The following is a 22,213-nucleotide window of genomic DNA, read 5'->3' as shown; positions in this document are numbered from 1 at the left end:
AACTTTGATTTGGTAGTTAGACCCATTCATCCCTGGCACCTTCTTTCACCTCTGCTAATCCACCAACCACGGTAACAAGTGGTAGCAGAGCGTGGTTGAATGGGTCTCAATTAAGCCCCTTTTGACGGCCAAACATTGCTTTTGATTTGAACTCTAACAATTTTCTCAGTCGCTGGAATTTTCTGTTCCTATCTTTTTAAAATTATAAATTTTCTGTCATTATGTCCGGCCCTCGCGAAGTCCTCCATCCCTGCTACTTGCGCAAGGACGAATTGATTTATGAATTAGCTATTAGAGATGTTCAATCTGGAGGCACGGTTGCGGCCGATACCACCGAGCTTAAAGAATCCCTTGGATTGCCAATTAGTATCCCAACTTTGGGAGAGAAAGATATTGATGAGGCTCTCTCCACTATCACTGACAATACTACTGAGCTAGCATCGGTAGTTAGTTGTTTTGAAGTAAGTGATCCATCTCCAGACCAACTTAAAAGAGTACAAGCTAGACTGTTCCATTTTTACCATAGAGTTAGTGATCTATTGTCTCTTAAGTTAAGCGACGTTCAGGGTAAGGAGGCTAGTGCTCTTGTCGAACACCTTTCCAATATGTCTTAGTAAAGTTAGTCAATTGTTAACTGGGACGGTTCCTCCCAAAACTGACCAAGCCCCTGCGGTAAACATAGTAAATGTGGAGGATTCTTCCAAAGGGGAAGAAAGTAGTACATCTGCAGCTACTCAACAGACGTCTGCCACATTGGGAAAGGAGTCTGTTCGTCGTACTGCAATTCCACCCTTCTTTTTGAATAACGCTGTCTCTGAAGCCTCTTCCACCCCGAGGCCTTTACCTGTTATATCACCGGGTTTTAGTAGTTTGCCTCATCCTTTGGCTATGTTACTTAGGGGAATTTCTAAATTTTCAGTCAATTCTACTAGCGATGTCATTTCATTTTTATGATTTTTAGTTGAGTTTCAGGATCACGCTCTCGTGTTTTCGCTTTCCCCTTCTCAAATTCTTCAGATTATTTTACCCTTACTCCATTGGTGTCCTCTCAGACAAAATAGTCAGAGCCATAGCTGAACAGTCCTCTATAGAAGACTTCCATGCCCAACTCCTAGCTAATTTCATTCCGGCTCGAGCTAGGTCATCTCTTATTCAAAAGTATTATTACTGATACAGCGACTGGATGAAAATCTTGCCGACTTCATCCAAGACATTAAGTTCTACACTAGGGTATTTGCTCTTCATTTTCCCGAAGATCAAATTGTGCAGGCCATCGTGGAAGGCATTTCCCCACCATGCAGGTCATACTTGTGTTTTGCGTTGCGCCCGCAAACCCTTGCCGAATTAGAAGCTATGGCTGTCTCAGCCGAAGGAGTTAGATATGCTGCAACACTACGTGTCGCGAAGGAGCCCCCTCCCTCTTCAAGTAATTGTCGGCCTCAACCTCGCCGAACTTCCATAACCCGCAAATGTTATGCTTGTGGGTCAGCAGATCATCTCCGGAACAAGTGCCCTTTGATCAAATCCAATGGGACAAAGAGCGGATTAGAGTCATTCCAAGGCTGTTTTAAATGCGGCTCGTTTTCCCATATCGCCAAGAATTGTCCGAATGCTAATAGCACCCCCTCCTGTTCATCATCTGGTGCAACTTCCACCAACGCAAATAGTCAAAAGTGACCAGTGGCATCGGTTGAGTCAGCGTGCTCACCTTTTTCAGGCTCAGCCCGTGTTAAACCTGGTGAAAGCTCAGGGAAAAGTCAGGGTTCTTCGAATTTATTATTCGAAGGTCCCAAAGAATGTCTTAGGAAACCCCCGCACTGGTTCCTTTTCTCAAAATTGAGTTGAACAATGAACCGATTACTGCTCTATTAGATTCTGGGAGTGTGTGCTTCATTATTTAGGCTGAATGGTATTCCAAATTAAAGTCTGTCTGTAAACTTTCTGATTATCGTGTACATGTGATGAGTATGGTGTTACTTCAGCCATATCGATTGTCCATTTCACTTAATCACCTCAAATGTACTCTGGAAAAGGGATTAACACTAGAACACAACACACCAGCATGGAAAGCATCTCCTCCCCGTTGTACTGGTCTGATGCAGTTCTCCAATCCATTTAAGTCTGCCCAAACCTCCACATTCTACCTACCAGTAGCAACCAGTCTAGCTCTCATGGAAAGCATCACAGGACCGAAGCTCTGTAGTGAAATGAGGAGATATCGGGGCAGTCAAAGCGCATTTCAAATTTCATTGTTGCTAGCTTTGCATACGAAGTTGACCAAATACTAATGAATTAATACTAGGCAGCCAAGCAATCAAGAAAACTTTTGCAGATAATCCGTCTTACTAATAAACGGTGTATAACTTTTATACAAGGTTTATACACCGTTTATGTGAAATTCATTACTAATAAACCGTTTATAAGCCTCCTGTGTATACATCTGTTATAGTTATTCATTGAATTGCTTATCCTTATACAGACAAGGACCCTTGTATAAGCGTTGTATAGCAGCGAGTAGCAAAAAAGAAACGAGTGAGCAGTTTATTTTCGTGGTATTTATTGTCTACAGTAATATAATCGTGGTGAAATATTCGACTTATCCATTTAACATTGAACACACATTGAAAGAGGGAGCCTCCGTGGCTCAGACGGCAGCGTGTCGGCCTCTCACCGCTGGATACCGTGGTTCAAATCTTGGTCACTCCATATGTGAGATTTGTGCTGGACAAAGCGGAGGCGGGACAGGTTTTTCTCCGGGTACTCCGGTTTTCCCTGTCATCTTTCATTCCAGCAGCCCTCTCCATTCTCATTTCATAACATCTGTCAGTCATTAATATATCACTTTGGGAGTGGCGACCCCATCGTACTAACAGCCTATATATGCTTCATTCATTACATCCCTGACCCGGTCAATGACTGGAAAACAGGTTGTAGGTTTTCATTCACACATTGAAAGAATGGACGATAACGTTGATGATCTTCATGATATTTTAAACATAGAAGACTTTTATCAGACTTTTAAGAATGAATTAAAGGGGTACCAAACTACAAATGTTAGTTTCAGAGATGAAAACGGCAGAATTGGACTAAGCAATACTGAAAATTGTGAGATATTAGCAAGATAATTTGATCAACTTTTGAACTGTCCTGAACCAAGTCATAAATTAGAATTTCAAGATATTGATGAAAATTTGGAAGAAAAAAAAATTGAAGAAGTAATTAAAACCCTCAAAAACAACAAAGCTAGCGGAGAAGATTCTATTACAGCGGAACTTTTGAAGTGATCCTTGCCAAATATAGCAAATGAGCTACAATTACTCTTTGAAGAAATCTGGAAAACTGAAAAAATTCCTGAGGAATGGAAAGTAGCCTTGATACATCCACTCCACAAAAAAGGTAATAAACAGGACGTTAATAACTACAGAGGAATATCTTTATTAGCAGTGGCATATCAAATATTTTCCAAGATTTTATTAAACAGAGTAGAAACAACACTAGACAATCATTTAGGTGAATATCAAGGTGGTTTCAGGAAAGGAAGATCATGCTCAGAACAAATATTTAATCTTAAGTCAATAATTCGCCACAGGTTACTTAATTCAAAGGACATTGTAGTCATGTTTATAGATTTCAAAAAGGCTTTTGATTCTGTTGACAGAGAAACTATATATAAAATAATTCGAGAATTTGGCATAAAGTCTAAACTGGCAAATCTAATCCGTGAAACACTTATAGACACAGTCTCTAAAGTGAAATTTCTGGGAGAGATATCACAGCCTTTCAAAATAAAAACTGGTGTACGACAAGGCAACGGACTATCCCCAATTCTTTTTAATTGTATCCTAGAGAAAATAGTGAGAATTTGGAACGAAAAACTTATTGAACTCAACATTTCACCGATAAGGTTAGGAAGAGGAAACAAAAGGATTGAAATAAATTGTCTTGCATTTGCAGATGGCTTTGCAATACTTTCTAAAAATGTGACATCTGCTGTAACCCAAGTAAATGTCTTGGAAAGAATCGCCAGCAGAACTGGCTTAAGAATTTCTGCAGAAAAAACAAAATTTTTAACAAATATTTGGGATGCACCAAAATTTCTGAAAACAGATATTGGCCAAATAGAGAGGGTAAAAAAATTCAAATATCTAGGGGCAATAATCCAAGAAAATGGTTTAGAAAAATCTGCAGTAGAGGAGAGGGTACATAAAATGGAGAGAGCTTGTGGTGTCACCAAAGATATCTACAATAAAAGATGCCTATCCAAAAATGCAAAAATAAGGCATTACAACACAGTAGTGAAGCCAGAATGCCTATATGCAAGCGAATGTCTGGCATTAAACTATAATTTAGATAAACTAGAAATACTAGAAAGGCGAATCATGAGGAAAATATTAGGCCCACAAAACACAGCAGAAGGTTGGAAATTACGAAGTAATGCTGAAATATATCAAAAAATAGAAAATATATCAGATGTAATGAGGAAAAGGAGACTTATGTTTTTTGGACATTTATATCGAATGCAAGATAGTAGATTAACCAGTAAGATTTTCAGATATTTGTGGAGTAAGAAATCAACGACAAGCTGGGTCAATGAAGTAAGAAAGGATTTAGAAAAAAACAATATAACAACAGAAGAAATAAATAATAGAGAAGGCTTTCGGGAAAAAATATTGAAAATAGAAGGATTCCAAGGTAGGAAAGTAAAAAAGACTGGTTCAAAGTGGTCTGAAGACAGAAAGAAGAAACATAGTGAACAGATGAAAGCGTACTGGAAGAAAAGGAAAGAACAAAGAAGAAGGAATTGAAATTGGCACGTGGTCCTCTGGTGGCCCATTCGAAAGAAGAAGAAGAAGAAGAAGAAGAAGAAGAAGACATACACCATTCAGAGGTTATGGAGGCTAGACATCTTCGTAAAGTAAAGCACTCTAAAGAGACAGAATGACAATGAATACCGTATTTACGTGAATAATCCCCGCATATTTTTTAAAACAATTCGAGGCATGTAATTGGGGTGCGGGTTTTATTTGCGTGAAGGTTGCCAACACGCTCCTGGCTCACCTAGTTTTCAATGCTGAGTGTACAGTTATGCTTTGTGCAACTGTAGATGGAAGAAAACTGTCCCCATATGTCATAGTTAAACAGAAAGCAATTCAGACTTTTAATTTTAAACTGACTTTACATTTTTTTAAATGAGTACCGTATTTTACAGAGTATTTTAAATTCAAAATTTCTCCACGTCACAGGTAGCTTTCCGCACTTTCACTCACTTCAGTGTGTTTCACAGTTGAAAATAGAGTGAAATCATAATTCTTTTGTATTCAGCATTTTAAGGAAAGCCACAATATCACGTAGCAGGCAGTATGCGGAAAAGCAGAATCCGCAAAAACTGGTGAGGGTTAGCATTTCTGAATTACAAGATGGCTGTTAATTCGAAATCACATAATTGGAAGTCCAATTTCTGTATTACAAAGACTTCGAATTAACGAGGTTTTACTGTATCGCAAAACTAACATCAGATTTTGCCGGTGTGTCTATTTCAAGTGTTTACATTGCACGAAAAGAATTATCCACATCGGTCATGTTACTGTCCTGGAAAACAGTTTGTAGGTTTCATTTTTCAGAAACTTTTCTGATCAAACCTTTCTTTTAGCTACAAAACAGGTTTTCCTTTCTCCTGAAAAGTAAGGATTTTGGAAAGTGTACCCTTTTCAACTCGCCGATTCAATTACAATTGCTTACGTTTTCTGTACTATCCCAGTTAGGAGCTATTGATCTTTTCTTAAGCTTTTCCATTTCTTTTTTGGCGTTCATTACACAAGCAAGCTGAAGAAATGTTGATATCGGTATAAGGCAATTTCCAGCTGTCTCACCTAGTGTTAATAATATGATAAATTTTGCACAATGTGCATTTAGTTGTTACAGAAACTTGTCAAAGAGTTTTGTCTTTTGTTGCACAATATCAGATGATATCGGGCACAGTAGGCTCTGCATAATTTACACTTGCAGTTATTGTCCGGGTCATGGAATTTATCTGTTAGGCATATCCGATGATGGAAACCGTGTACGGCATATTGATATACCGTGCTACTGTGTGACTTTCCAGAAAGTTTTGCTTGTAGATAACCAGCAGAAGCGATCATAAAGGCGGTGAACGTGCGAAATACCTCGGTGAACTGCAGGAAGAGATTCCTACACCTTGGAATGAGTGTATACGTGCTGTATAGTAATAAAATGCGTATACCTCGTTTGTTAGTAAGAAAAATGTAAAACGCTTATACAGGGTTTATTCACCGTATAACTATACAAGTGTTAAACAACTGTATAAGGACTTTTTATTAGTAAGACGGAATATGTTGACATGGCAGAGCATTAGGCTCAGTATTATGCATTTTAAAAATAGCTGTCCATTCGATGGTGTAAGAATCGCTGCTTATTACTCAGGGCTCCAGGTTTGGTTCCCAGCCAGTCAAAGGATTTTAATGCTGTGATTAGTTTGTGCTGCATGTTTTGTAACATCTAGAAAACACTTTTCTCCTTAGGTGTCTCCTTCCTTGTGTTTATCGAATGTTGTCCTTATCACACAACTCCCATACCAAGACTGGATATTTCTCAAGAATTGGATTTTAGTCATAGGAGGATATTAATCCTGGTACGGAGTTCACTCATCCTCATGAGACCCAATTCTGGAGCATTCTGGTATGAGATTCATTAATGCCCTTAAAGAGCTGTATGTACCACGGGTTTGTTTGTTTACTTATTTGTTGAAAGATGTAGTGTTTAAAATCCTATGAATGTACATTCTAAACCATTCAGGTGAAATTTTTGGATTCTGTGCAAAATCTTTTGTTGAAAGATTATATTTCTTATTTTATTAGGCGTATGGTGTTCCTGAATATTAAATACAAATCATACAAATGCAGAATACAGGCAGATATTTAACAGCATATTGTTTCTGTTACAGAGTTGGAGGGAACAGGGGTTCCTGTCAGACTTCCAAAGCACTTAAGTGATGTTGTACGAACTGTTCATCAAACAAAGTGGAATGTGATTAGAACTCGTCAAGAGCAGAACCGTTCATATAAAGAAGTATGCACTCCCATCCTTGATAAGTGCCGTTTCTTATTGTATGAAGTGCGGGCTGCCACTAGCTATGAAGTGAATGCTTTACGCCATCTGCAGCACCTCCATACTGTTCCCAGATGGAAAAGAGTTGTCCGAAAAATTATAGCGGATATTAAAACTCGCAAACACATGCCTAGTGCCAAACCAGAAGACATTCTGAATGCTAGCATTCAGGTAAGTAGAAATAGTGTTAACTTATAGATATGGTGGTCTTAGCCTAAGGAAACTCGAATACATATCTTATATATATAAAGCCACAAGGCTAACTGACTGACTGACTGACTCACTCACTCACTCACTCACTCACTCACTCACTCACTCACTCACTCACTCACTCATTCACTGACATTAATGTTTGCCCACTTCGAGGTGAACTAGGAACTTGAAATTCGGCAGTCTGATAGCTTTTAGGCTGCAACCGAAGGAAAAATTCCAAAAAGTTGAAATTTTTCATATTTAGCCCCCCTTCCACCCAATCAAAGTATCGGACTGAAATTTCGTGTTAGACCCTTCCAGTTGAGCTAGGAACTTGAAATTCGGCATTCTGATAGATATGAGGCTGTAACCAATGGAAAAATTCCAAAAAGTTCAAATTGTTCGTATTTAGCCCCCCACCGAATCAAAATATCGGACTCAAATTTCGGGTTAGACCCTTCAGTTTCAGATGAGCTAGAAACTTGGAATTCGGCACTCTGATAGTTATTATTCTGTAACCCAAGAAAAATTTCCAAAAAGTTCAAATTTTTCACATTTAGCCCCCCACCGAATCAAAATATCGGACCCAAATTTCGTGTTACACCCTTCCGCCCAATCAAATAATCGGACTCAAAATTCATCTTAGACTCTTCCAGCGAGCAAGCTGATACCTATTAGGCTGTAACCCAAGGGAAATTTCCGGATTGTTCAAATTTTTCATATTTAGCCCCCCTCCACCGCTCAATCAAATTATCGGACCCAAATTTCGTGTTAGATGCTTCCAGCCGGCAATCTAATACCTATTAGGATGTAACCCAAGGAATAATTCCAAAAAAGTCAAATATTTTGTATTAAGCACCCCCCCCCCCCGCACCAAATCAAAATATCGGACTCAAATTTCGGGTTACACCCTTCCACATGAGCTAGGAATTTGAAATTCGGAAATCTGATAGCTATTAGGCTGCACTCCCCAAGGAAAATTTTTAAACGTTGAAATTTTTCTTATTGAGCCCCCCTTCCAACCAATCAAATATCGGACTGAAATTTCGTGTTAGACCCTTCCAGATGAGCCAGGAACTTGAAATTCTACAATCTGATAGCTATTAGGCTGTAACCCAAGGGAAAATTCCTTAAAGTTCAAATTATTCATATTGAGCCCCCCACCGAATCAAAATATCGGACTCAAATTTCGGGTTCGACCCTTCCAGATGAACTAGGAACTTGAAATTCGGCAGTCTGATACCTATTAGGCTGCAACCCAAGGAAACATTCCAAAAAGTTCAAATTTCTCATATTTAGCCTCCTCCCCGCCCAATCAAAATATCAGACTCAAATTTCGTGATAGGCCCTTTCAGATGATCTAGTAACTTGAGATTCGGCAATCTGATAACTGTTAGGCTGCAACCCAAGGAAAAATTCCCAACAGTTCAAATTTTTCATATTTAGCCCCCACCCCACCCAATCAAATTATTCTGCCCCCTCCCCCCAAGCAATATGGCGGACGCCATAATGCAGTGCCCTACAAAATTAAAATTGGGCAATGCTCTAGCTCCAAGCCTGTAACCGACGTAGAAATTGCAACAAGATCAAGTTTTTAAAATCTTACTAACTAAAAAAATCGAATTATGAAGCCAAATTTAATTTTTGTGCAGACTTTCGTTTCGAAATATCTTGTGGCTGAACAGTAATTGCTATCATAAATGGATCGGACTTTCTGATGTTAAAATGAAGTGATCTACAACTTTGGTCTTAAGACTTCTTGTCGTATCTCGACCCTTTCTACCTTAGACTGAGCTTCATTTTCCCGGTTTTGGTCAATTTTGTTCAACCTCCATTATTTTTTTTTTTTATTCACTCACTCATAGGACTGATAGATACACGAAATTCGGCAGTCTGATAGCTATTAGGCTGGAACCCATGGAAATTTTCCAAAACGTTCAAATTTTGCATAGTTATCCCCCCCCCCCCCCAATCTAAATATCGGGCTCAAATTTCGTGCTAAACCCTTCCACATGAATTTGAAGGTTGAAATTCGTCAGTCTGATAGATATTGGGCTGTAAGCGAAGGAAAAATTCCAACACGCTCCAATTTTCACATTTACTCCCCCCCCCTCCAATCAAAGTAACGGACTCAAATTTCGGGTTAAACCATTCCAGATGTGCTACGAACTTGAAATTTGGCAATATTATGGCTATTAGCCTGCAACCTATGGAAGAATTCCAAAAAATTCAAATTTTAATTTTTGTCCCTTCCCTCCCAAACAAAATGGTGGACGCCATGATGCAGTGCCCTACAAAATTAATATTTGGCAATGCTCTAGATCCAAGCCTGTAACCGACAAAGAAATTTCAACAAGTTCAAATTTTGAATATTTAACCCACTGAAAAATCGAAATATGAAGCCAAATTTAATGACGTTGCAGACTTTCGTTTCGAGCAATCTTGTGTGTGAAGGGCAATTGCTATCAATAAAGGGATTGAACTTTCTTGCTTAAAATGATGAGTTCTTCAACTTTGGCCTATGACGTTTTATCGTATCTCGATCCCTTCTACCTTAAATTGAGCTTCATTTCCCCGGTTATTGTCAATTTTGTTAAATTTCCATATATTATTTTACTGATTAACACACTCATAAGACAGATAGATGCACTAAGTTCTGCACGCTCTCTGGCACGAACATTGGCCATATGTAGACCCACTTTCATTATTCTACTGCCTTGAATGCATGGGAAACTGAAGGAATATGTAAAAACACTAACCTAATTTCAGCATAATGTATGTTACTTAATCAATTTATGGTGAAGACGGTGGAGATAGGCAAAACCTCAAATAACCAAAATTGTAGGTCGTTGCATTGTCGTCCAACGTGCCAAGTTTCAAAGCTATAGCTTGTCTGCTAAGTTGGCAAAATCATTTTTCAACTTGTTTAAAGCGGACGAAATTTGACATGAATCGAAACGTTCACCTCTTTCTTTGGCATACATAAGCAAGATACCAGAAAATGCCTAAGAGAGTAATGTAGATGACTAAAGGGGTCGTCTGATGGCGCAATCCGCACTTTCATAGGACGTTCCGTTTTGCCGCAATAAATTTCCAAATGAAAGTCTGCACTATTTAGCGTGCACATTGCCTGGCTCTATATTATATATATAAAACCGTTTGGCTCACTGGCTGACATAAATGCTTACCCACTTCGGCATGAGCTAGAAACTTGAAATTTTGGCAATATGATAGCTATTAGGCAGTATTCTGGAAAAGTTCCAAATGTTGATTTTTTGTTATTTTTACTTCCCTTCCCTTAAAATAAATTGTAGACGATATGTTGCAGTGCGCCAGAAAATTTAAAATTTGTTGCAGTTACAACTTTGGCCTGCAACCAACGGAGAAACTCGAAATAGCTGCATTGTTTAACGTTTTTTTCTCCAGAAAATATTGAAATCTGGAAGTAATTTTCATTATGGTGCGAATTAACGTTTTGAGGATTTTGGTGGCTAAACTGTAAGTCCTACCACCAAATGGACAAGACGTTCGGATCCGATCATGAAGAGATCTACAACTTCTGACCCGGGAATTTTAGTCGTATCTTGCTCCCTTATGCCTTAGATTTTTCAGATTTAACGTCAATTTTTTTTACATTTTCCGTAATTAATCTTACTGTGTTACACACTTATAAGAACGACAGATTCATGAAATTTAGCAGGCTCACTGGAACGTTCGTGGCTCACAAGTGAGCAAAATGCATGATTCTAGCACCCTGTAAAAATGGAAAAACGAAAGTAAAATGGAAACCCTGTACTCCTAATCCAAGGTTCTAAACCAATCTACAGTGAAAACGATGCAGATACGACAAAACATGAAATAACGGAAATAGAGAGCGTTTCAATCACGATAAACCTACCACGTTTCAAGACTATAACTCCCCGTTACATAAGGAAAATAATTTCTTATCTTGTGAGAATCGTACGTAATTTTTCCTCCACGTCGAAACGTTTAACGCTGTCTTTTCTATAACGTGAATGTACGGTAAGAGAAAATATTAGAGGACCAAACATGTACGCGAATATATGGGCAGTCTAGTGGCGCAATCCGTTTTTCGTAACGAAGTACCGGTTCGTCACAGTAATTTTCCATGTGACCACTTGTAATGTAGAGAAATGGGGGGTTTGGGGGCGCAGCCCCCAACGAGCGAAAGCGAGTATATATATATATATATAAAACCATATTGAACACATTCTAATTACCGAGAAAATTTGGGTCGTGTAGCTGTGAGCTTGCATTTGAGAGATGGTGGGTTCAAACCCCCCATTGGCAGCCCTAAAGATAGTTTTCCATAGTTTTCCATCTTCACTCCAGTCATATGATGGGGCTGTTCCTTAATTAAGGCCATGACTGCTTCCTTCATAATTCTAGCCCTGTCCTATCCCTTCACCACCTTGAGTTGGTGCAGCATTTAACAAGTAGGAAAAGAAACAAAACATTTTAATAAAGAGCTGTGTACTTGTTATTTCTTTATTAGTATTGCACCCTACGGGTCAGGGTAACCACAGTAATTCCCAACTAGTCAGTTAAATATATCTCAGGGTATCCATGCCTCCAGAAAAATGGTTAATTTTTCTATGTTTGGTTTTACGTGTGTCCGAAGAGAAATAACGGTACCATACGCAGTTCAGAAAAAGTAACGATATCATACGCGGTAGTTGTTTTGTGAACGCAAACTTCAGTCATCCATTTAGAAATAAAAAAAAAAAATTTTATATGCACAACGAGAACCTTACACACTAAGTAAATCTAATAACTACCAATATAAATGAAAACTCACTTCATTATATAAGAAACTAATCAAGAAACACATTTATTAAATTGTCAAGTTTCGCAAAAGAAATGGTTAATACCAGGTATGACTCATAAGCTTCAATTATCAACTTAATAAATAAATATTTTAATCGATGAATCAAATATGTTAGGTCAGCGCTGCCTAATTCCTAAACTAAGCTTACATCTTAACACACTGAGTAACGTATTCCTGAAATGAATTATCTTTCCTTTAAAAATTACATTTGGTCATTTAAATATATTAAATCACAGTCTTTTGGCCACGGACGAAATTTGTTATATCAACAAATTATTCCATCAGTCATGGTATAATTATATACCTCATTGAAAATACAACCATCACGTTGTTCAAGTTTCTGCGAAAATGAATTGAATTTGAATAATATGTCCTGAGTACAAATATCAGTGACTTAAGTTATGTTGAAAAGTATCTGAGTTCGTTGGTGCAGGTTAGTGTGAAGAAAATGAAATATTGAATGACGCACTAAGTTCCTCGGTCCTATTGCCATTTAAATTACGGCTCCTAACTAAGTATTCACTCTAATAATATTCCATATTAACAAAACATCGATGACATCCTACGTAAATGTCAAATAAATTCCCTATTCTAGCTAAATAATTTCTTATGTATCGTATTCCAGCTCGATATACATACAGCCAGTAAGCATTTATCATATATAGGTGTGCTAATGCCAATACAAAGATATTTCAATACTACATTACGTTACTACTTGCATACAAGCTTATTCTTCCATGCAATATCCATTCATTCAGTATATGACATAATTATGTATTCATTTATTCATCACCGGTTGTTATTACTGTCAAACCACTTTTTCACATCTTTAAAATATACGTAATATTATTGTTCATACCTTGCTGTAGTTCCTCGCTGGGGCATACTTATATTCTGTAATCGCACTACATGTGCTCCAACATCACATATTAAACATATCAAATACGCTTTACTTCCTATTACTCTGCGCAATATATCATTTCAAATACTATACACACTTCCATTATCTCACCATTAACCTTCAATTCAATTTATATTTAATTCATTTAGCATTCACTATTAGCGCGTTTAACCTCCAATATTTAATTACACAACGATATGTATCTCATCAACAGCGCAGAATTCGTTCCTTAAAAACTCATTTTTAACCTTGCAATCCCGTATATAACCCCAAATTCAGTATCTTTCCTATCAATAAAATCGTACAGCAAAGAGTATGGTAACATGTCTTAACCAATTCAACATGCGTCCCTCTGTGACGTAACTGGGTTTGACTATTACTACATCATGCATGGACCTTCCTAATTAACCGGGATTCCTTGAAAACAGCTGTTGCACTATGTCGTACTTTTAAATGGTATTCCTTCATCCTTGGATAAAGTAATGTAGTAACACGCTATCACTTCATAATGAGATGTCAACTTAAATATTTCACACTGCACTTTCTTATATTCATAAGCACACTTAATTATCTCATGCTTAGGCTATTCAGATCTACTGTATATACTGGTAATACTCCACATAAGAAATTATATTACTTAATACTATTACTTAGCTCGCCATTCAATATCTCGGGCTTTAGTTGCTTCTCGGTGTGGTCGTAGTCCTTGGATCAGGAACTGGGCAGGATTTCCACCAGTGGTATGTCAGGTAGTGTGACCTCCTCCACACGGGTCGGGTGGTTTTAACGGCCAGGACGACATCTCCCTCCAGGTTGGTCTATGCCGATTTAGCAAGCCATCATCTGCTCAGCAAGACAGTAGACAAAATGCGAAGATTCTGAAAAATATAAGCTCATCATAGTTCTGCGTAGAATATATATTTTTATGGTGATTGCTTCTTTATTTGGCTTTCCTTGCGATTATTTTCCCTAAGAGTGGCTTAATCTCGAGCTCTCTCGTCTCAATCAAGTTCCTATTTTCAAACGGCTTTGCGTCTGAGTATCTGGACGTATTATTCTAAGCTTCACGATTTTACTTGCTCTTTCCAGTATTTTAATGCTTATCTGTTCAATTCGCTCAGTATTTCCTTCTTCTCAGCGTAATACTTCTCGCTAAATGTAGCCAGTCTCGCTTATTTTCGAGTGCGAAGTTCGGAACGTCTTGTTCTCACCACGTCAATTTTTCAAGTCAGTTTTTGTAATAATAATTTTATCCTTCTTATTTTTTTAAAAACAATTCTATCGATTCTGCACCATTGTACACCGCCTTCATAGTGGTAGGTTTAAGTTAGTCATGGCCTCCTAGCATACACCAATATTGATTTCTTATTGTACATTTCTTTGCCTTGGCTGGCCTCTACCTTCCGTAGGCGCCATTTTGAATACGTCCAGTAAATGCATCGGGTACAGTATTATAATTTGCAAACTGGGTATGGTAAATGGTAAATAGTGGGTAAGGAACTCGTGAGGTTAGAAGCACATACTGTATAGACACAAATGCTCTGTATGTTTTTTTCAAATGTTGGCACTGAAAAATGCAGGTGTGGACATTATTCGGGATAAGGTTGTTATCACCCTCATTATCTGAGTTACCTTGTTGGAAGAGAGGAGTTACAGCTACAAGGTCTTGTTATCACTTGTTCATAGATGAAGAAAAGTTTCATGTTATTGAAGATCAGGAGAATATAGAAAATGACTGGGGGCGGGAGAAAGTACTATTTCAATGAAAGTTGTATTTGCGACTAATGAAGAAGCAATACTTGATTTCAAGAATTCGTGGCTAAAAAGCGAAACCCCTGGGCGTCAAAAATATTCTGCATGATTACGGAAATGAAAAGGTCAGCTATAGCCAGGGAACTAGTACAGTCTTGCTTTCTGCTGCACTAGTGTTTGAAGTTTATGGCAAGGATGAATATTATGGTTCACTGTTATAAAACAAAATAATATTTTATGTAGGATTAATTTATTCATTTTAACTGAGTGAGTTGGCTGTGCGGTTTGGGTCATGTAGCTGTGAGCTTGCATTTAGGAGATGGTGAGTTCGAATTCCACCATCGACAGCCCTGAAGATGGTTTTCCATGGTTTCCCATTTTCACACCAGACAAATTCTGGGGCTGTACTTCAATTGAGGCCATGACCGCTATCTCCCCAATCCTAGACCTTTCCCATCTTTCCATTACAGAAAACCTTCAATGTATTAGTGCAGCGTTAAACCGCTAATTAAAAAATGAAATAAAACTCAAAATTAAATACATTAAAAAATACTTTTTAATGAATTTCTTCTACTAAAATTAGAGTATTCAGATAATTACATGGGGTGGATTATTAACCTGTATATGGTAATATCACATTTTTTATCCATTTTTACATCAAAAGTATGAATGGGACTAGAAATCCAGACACAGAATAGACATAATGAAATTAGGTTAGTGTGAATATAAAGAGCAGTGGAAAGGAAGGGAAAGAATATGAAAGGACGAAGACGAACTCCATATCTTCAAACACTTTTGCCTTCATTGATTGTTTCTCTTCTCGTTAGTCCTAGTTCTTATAGTTCTTGGCTTCTTAGCCTTCTAATATCCATTTTTGCTTCCTTATGACATTTATTTTTTATTTTTTTTATTTATTGACTTGTTTTATATGGTGTGGCTCAGGCTATGAAGCCTGCTGTTATGCCAAACCATCTTATATGTGCTACATTGAACAAACTACAGAGTATTAAGGTTTCTAATTACATATAATAAATTATAAAATTAAACTTAAATAATAGTTATAAACAAAAGGTAAATTTCTGAGAGTTACTATAAAAAACATTAAATACTAATTTCTTAAGTCTATGTACCATTTATAACATCTTTTTAAAAATACATTTCTACAATGTATGTCTCTAATTACCAGCCGGAAGGGAATTCCAGGAGCTTATGGTTGAAGGTATGAATGAGTTGCCGTAACCGGTCGTGCGGTAAATTGGGAAGCTCAGCAGGGAAGAGGTTTCTGACCTTGTAGGTATACTGTTTGGGGATGACAAGTATTTAAGATCCATTCTCAGATAACGTGGTGTGTCTGTACAGAGAATGTTGTGAACAAGCAAAACAGAGTGAAGGTTTCTTCTCTCCGCCAAATATAACCACAACAGCTGTTCAAGACAAGGTGATATATGACAATACCTGGGCATATTTAATACAAAACGGACGCACGTATTATAAGCCCGCTGAAGTTTAGCGTTAAGTGTGGTGTTTAGGTTGTTTATTACGTCACCATAATCGAAGATGGGTAGAATTAAACTTTGAACAAGTAACTTTCTCGTATTTAATGGAAGGAGGGTTAGTAAAGGACAGACATTCACACTCATTAAAAGAGGCAATTTTGGAGAAATATCCAGTCTTGGTGTGGGAGTTATGTGATAAGGACAACATTGGATAACAAGGAAGGAGACACCTAAAGAAAAATGTGTTTTCTGAATGCAACAAGACGTGGAGCACAAACTAATCATTCTTATGTGAAGATTTATTTTTCGTTTGTAGGTTATGTACGAGGGATGGTCAAAAACTAAGGTTACTAGGCCGATATTCCTGGGGTTTCATCTCTTGTAGAGAAATTAGTAGTGTGTGGCACTTCTAATACTTGCGGTTAGCATCTGTGCAGAGATTCAGCCACCTGGCACCTACAGCAATAGTTGTAGGTAAACACAAATGGCGACTCATTTGGAAAACTGGTCTCTCGAAGAAATCCTCTCAGTTATTCTATTTCTGTGGGTGAAATATGTAACCGCAGCTGAAATTCACTGGCAGCTTGTAGAGGTTCTCGGAGAGGTTGTAATGTCTCATCAGCATGTCGCAGAATGGTGTTGAAAGTTTGCAGCCGGTAGAGAAAAGGTCACCGATGAGGATCACAGTACAAAGAAGTTTAAGGTGACTGATTCTGCCAGGAAGGTGATGGCTACAGTGTTCTGGGACAGTGCGGATCTCATAGTCATGGAGGTTTTGGAGAGACGGCACACAGTAAACCGCTGACCGATATTGCGAGACGTTGACATGATTGCGCGAAGCATTCAGGGGGAAACGGCTGGGACTTCTCACCGAGTGCATCATCTTTCTCCACGACAACACGCGATCTTATACAGCTCAGCATACCACCATGTTATTGAAGCACTTTCGCTGGGACATCATCAACCACCCTTTCTACAGCCCGGACCTTGCTCCAAGTGACTTTCACCTCTTTCCTCACTTGAAGGAGCACCTAGGAGGCCGACGATACGCTTCAGACGAGGTGGTGAAACACTTTGCGACAACGTGGCTTAATTGAAATAATAACATTAAGTTATTTATTAGACCACCTAATCAATACAAAATACAATACAATACAATACAAAATAACCTAATGTTATTATTTCAATCAAATATCATCAATACGGACCAAAAATTATGTTTATTACATGTATACATACATACATACATACATACATACATACATACATTATCATTATAGACTGTTATGCCTTTCAGCGTTCAGTCTGCAAGCCTCTGAGAATTTACTAAACGTCGCCACAATCCTCGATTTGCAACTAGTGTTGTGGCCTCATTTAGTTCTATACCTCTTATCTTTAAATCGTTAGAAACAGAGTCTAACCATCGTCGTCTTGGTCTCCCTCTACTTCTCTTACCCTCCATAACAGAGTCCATTATTCTCCTAGGTAACCTATCCTCGTCCATTCGCCTCACATGACCCCACTACCAAAGCCGGTTTATGCGTACAGCTTCATCCATCGAGTTCATTCCTAAATTAGCCTTTATCTCCTCATTCCGAGTTCCCTCCTGCCATTGTTCCCACCTGTTTGTACCAGCAATCATTCTTGCTACTTTCATGTCTGTTACTTCTAACTTATGAATAAGATATCCTGAGTCCACCCAGCTTTCGCTCCCGTAAAGCAAAGTTGGTCTGAAAACAGACCGATGTAAAGATAGTTTCGTCCGGGAGCTGACTTCCTTCTTACAGAATACTGCTGATCGCAACTGCGAGCTCACTGCATTAGCTTTACTACACCTTGATTCAATCTCTCTTACTATATTACCATCCTGGGAAAACACACAACCTAAATACTTGAAATTATCGACCTGTTCTAGCTTTGTATCACCAATCTGACATTCAATTCTGTTGAATTTCTTACCTACTGACATCAATTTAGTCTTCGAGAGGCTAATTTTCATACCATACTCATTGCACCTATTTTCAAGTTCCAAGATGTTAGACTGCAGGCTTTCATGTAACGTGGCTTAATGCGCAAGGACAGGATTTTTACCAGGATGGAATATTCAAACTCATCCCATGAAGTGATAACTGCCTAAACTGATATGAAGACTATGTCAAAAAATAACGTAATGTACCTAGGTATGTACTATCATTTGGCTGTATTGTTTGTATGAAATAAAATGTACATGTTTCACTGCAGGCTTTGTAACCTTATTTGATCACCCTTCGTATATTCATTTCTACCATATCAATGTAATATGAGTGTTGGCCTCCAGATTGCAAAATTGTGGTTGTATTTTTGTGTTTTTGAAGGGTGCTATTCGGCACTCCATGTCATGCAATGTCAACCTGTAGAAGATCTCTGGTGACATATTTGGTGTTAACACAACAAAAGTAATTTTTAACTCAAAACTCATCCATAGATGGCACAACAAAGATCCATTTCTCTGCTGTCTGGTAGAATAAAATGACAGATCAAAATTGGCATGTAGGCAGTCCAAATAATGTCAAATCAAAATGCTTGCACATGGCAGTGTAGACCTAATAATAATAATAATAATAATAATAATAATAATACCGGGCGAGTTGGCCGTGCGTGTAGAGGCGCGCGGCTGTGAGCTTGCATCCGGGAGATAGTAGGTTCGAATCCCACTATCGGCAGCCCTGAAAATGGTTTTCCGTGGTTTCCCATTTTCACACCAGGCAAATGCTGGGGCTGTACCTTAATTAAGGCCACGGCCGCTTCCTTCCAACTCCTAGGCCTTTCCTATCCCATCGTCGCCATAAGACCTATCTGTGTCGGTGCGACGTAAAGCCCCTAGCAAAAAAAAAAAAAAAAAAAAAATAATAATAATAATAATAATAATAATAATAATAATAATAATAATCTCTTAGTTCTGTAATAGAAAAGCGTGAATAGCAAAAGGGATGGTTAATATTTCCTTATGACTTCCTCAATGATCTATACATGCGTATTTCAGGGGTTCATGGCTATTTGAAATATAATTGCCTATTTAATGCCTTTTGACTGTCTTTTTAAGGAATACAATTTTCTTCCAATGCATTATATTCTAGCCGGTGTGGTCAGCAGAATTATTTTCTTGTTTTTCAACATAACAATAAGGAGAATCTCAGAAGTCTCCATATATAGTGTTTGGGTAATTTACATCAGAACAAACAAAGAAAAATTTGGCCTCAAAGTCATTCACCCGTCCCACCTCCTCAGATGATATGCAAGCATCAGTGAATGTCGAACAATGTTGTACACACCCATATCTTCTATTTCCCTCTCGCAAATTTTTGGTGCTTTGTCTTGAGATTGTGTTGAGATATGCTTTGAAGAAATGTGTTCGGCAATGCTTAAATAAAAATCTTCCAAGTCCTTCTGGCTGATGAAGAAGTGGATCACTGGAGATCACGACTTCACTATCGATGTAAGGGTAGTCTTTTGCCAAGATTGAATTTAAGAGATAAGTTCATTTGTCCTTTTTATCTTTTTGTGATTGAGGACTATGGTTGCAATTTCGTTTTACAATATTCTTCAGTAAGTTGCCGGGAGCCACAGAGTTGGAGAAGAGTGGCATGCTCCTTGTGAAGGCTATTATGATTGTGAAAGAAGTTACGGGAAGTCTTGAGCAAACATCTGGGGAGATAGCCGCTATCAGGGAGAGTTTGATAGGGTCCTGCAATGAAATCCAGGGTGGCAGAAGTAGCCAATAGGCTACAAGGTGAGGGAGGTGAATGAGTAGACCTAAAACCATTGAACTGCTTTCAATGAAGTTTTGTCCCATCACTTCAATTTTTCAGTGATCCTTCTCGCAATACAGAAACATTCAATTTGTTAGTTGTAAATTCCTTCCATAGTCATGAGCATACTATTATAGAGATGGGAATTATAGGCACTAAGAGGTTAGAATGCAAATGTATTTGAACAAGGCGCAAGTATCACGTAGCCGCTCTATAGTTATGTCGATGAGTTGCATAAATTTTAGGGGTTCTGACAGTTCAGATCCCTAATATTTATGCAAACCTCACTGTAGAACCGTTGTGCGGATAGAAGAAACTTGTGCCTTGTTCAAATACATTTACATTCTAACTTATTCGTGCCTATAAATCCCATCTCTGATTATAAGTAAATTTTTCATGTCTATTTGATTGCCTATTTTACACCATAGTGCCTATTTTGGCTATTTTTATTGCCTATATGCCTGTCTTTTTAACTGTTTTTAGTGCCTATTAATCCTGACCCTAGTTAAAGTGTTATGTGTGTTAGTGTACTGTTGTCTTACAGGCATGTTATGTGTGTTATAATTAGTGTTTCAACAGACTGAAAAGCTTTAAAGATGTATTAACTGTGTTGTCACTGAAACAAAATGGCTTCCAATAAAACGAAAAGAAAATTCCTGCCTCTGCCAGAAATTTTAAGAATGGTTGAATGGATCAGAGCAGGGTACACTCGGCTTTGGAAACACAGTGGGAAAAGGGCGAGATGAATTTGTACTCTTGGCCTTCCTGGCCGTATCTTATTTTCAGTTTTGGTTTCACACTTCCACTCCAGACAAATAGCCGAGATAACACCTTGCTTAGAACCCATGGCCACTTCATTCAAAATTCCAGTCCTAATGTATTACAGAAACACACATCAGTGTACTTAATATATCTATACTGTTTTGGTGTGTTGGTGTAGTTTTCTTTGAAAGGTTTTGTTATGAAATTTTTAATTGGCTGTCCAGAGTCAGGATGCAGAAGCCAAGAGCAAAGTACTGGAAGAAGAAGAAGAGGAAGGGGAAGATGAGGAAGAAGCTGAAGCATGTTCTGGAGATGAGAAGAAAGATGAGGACATAGAGAACGGGGCTGAGTCTTGGGAAAGTACCACCAACATGCTGCTACAAATGGCTGGTATGTTCTTTGTTTGTATCCCTCTAAAATGTATGTATACTTCACTCTTCCTTTCTCTGAGTTGTTGATTAGAATGAACTAAAATTGTTATACATTCTGACAAAAATACTGTCACGTTTAGAGTTCACCATAGTAGTGCTCTCATTTAAAATATTGTACATCTTTCGAAGTGCTATAACATGACAATTAATGTTTCTACAAAATCTTTGGATAAACTGTTAATTCTTGAACAACATGGAATATCACATTACATACTCTTTGCTATTCAGTACTGTTAACTTCAGTAGTAGTTATATCGTGTGTACTGCTGGAAACCATGGAAGTAGACATAAAATTATTGATCATCAAAATGAAAGATTTATGTATTTAGTTATTCATTCATTCACACCACCAGCAGAGTTTGACTCCAATTATAGGTGACTTAAATTAGATAAAATTTATTATTATGATACTTAATGAAGAAATTGAAATAGAACATAAGAAAACAAACAGTTTGTTAAAATATTCTTTGAACAGTTGTTTCTAGGAAGAAACTAACTGTTTTACTAACTAATTAAAAAACCAAACCAGTCGTATAAAGTCGTTTAAAAAGAGAATGAGCACAGGGTGTTGTATAAATTCATTGCAGGTACACTTTTCTCAGAAACTACTGAACCTATAGATAGTGTTGGCTCTGGACATCCATGGGGTTTGTATTTACATGGGAGGTGAATTATATTTTGTTAGGCAATAATTCAATTAAGTCTGATAAAATATCAAATGCTAGGACAATACTACACCCTCATTCCTTTTTTTTGAACGATTGTGAGGGTACACATTAAATATGTAGTAATTGTTTCCACAGTAAACTTCCTTTAGTAATTTTACATAATGGTCAAGACCAAAGTTATTGGACATAATAAATTTTCCAGCTAACTCATTCCTGGTTGCCAGCGTTTCACCGCAGTGTGGTAAGTTG

At 37.8% G+C, this 22,213-nt stretch overlaps 1 protein-coding gene across 1 annotated transcript in view; it reads left to right on the top strand.

The window, feature by feature from the left end:
• The window catches only part of HERC2 (E3 ubiquitin-protein ligase HERC2), a 509,505-nt gene that overhangs the window by 173,672 nt on the left and 313,620 nt on the right, over nt 1–22,213 (top strand). Inside the window, exons 27-28 of the mRNA XM_068226746.1 lie at nt 6,962–7,296; nt 21,090–21,255. Coding sequence (XP_068082847.1) covers nt 6,962–7,296; nt 21,090–21,255 — 501 coding nt within the window. The remainder of the gene's footprint in view (nt 1–6,961; nt 7,297–21,089; nt 21,256–22,213) is intronic.

The sequence above is a fragment of the Anabrus simplex genome, chromosome 3, assembly GCF_040414725.1.
Source record: "Anabrus simplex isolate iqAnaSimp1 chromosome 3, ASM4041472v1, whole genome shotgun sequence".
In the NCBI taxonomy this organism is placed as follows: Eukaryota; Metazoa; Arthropoda; class Insecta; order Orthoptera; family Tettigoniidae; genus Anabrus; species Anabrus simplex.
The sequence above is the reverse complement of the archived record's forward strand: the minus strand, read 5'-3'. Positions and strand labels throughout refer to the sequence as shown.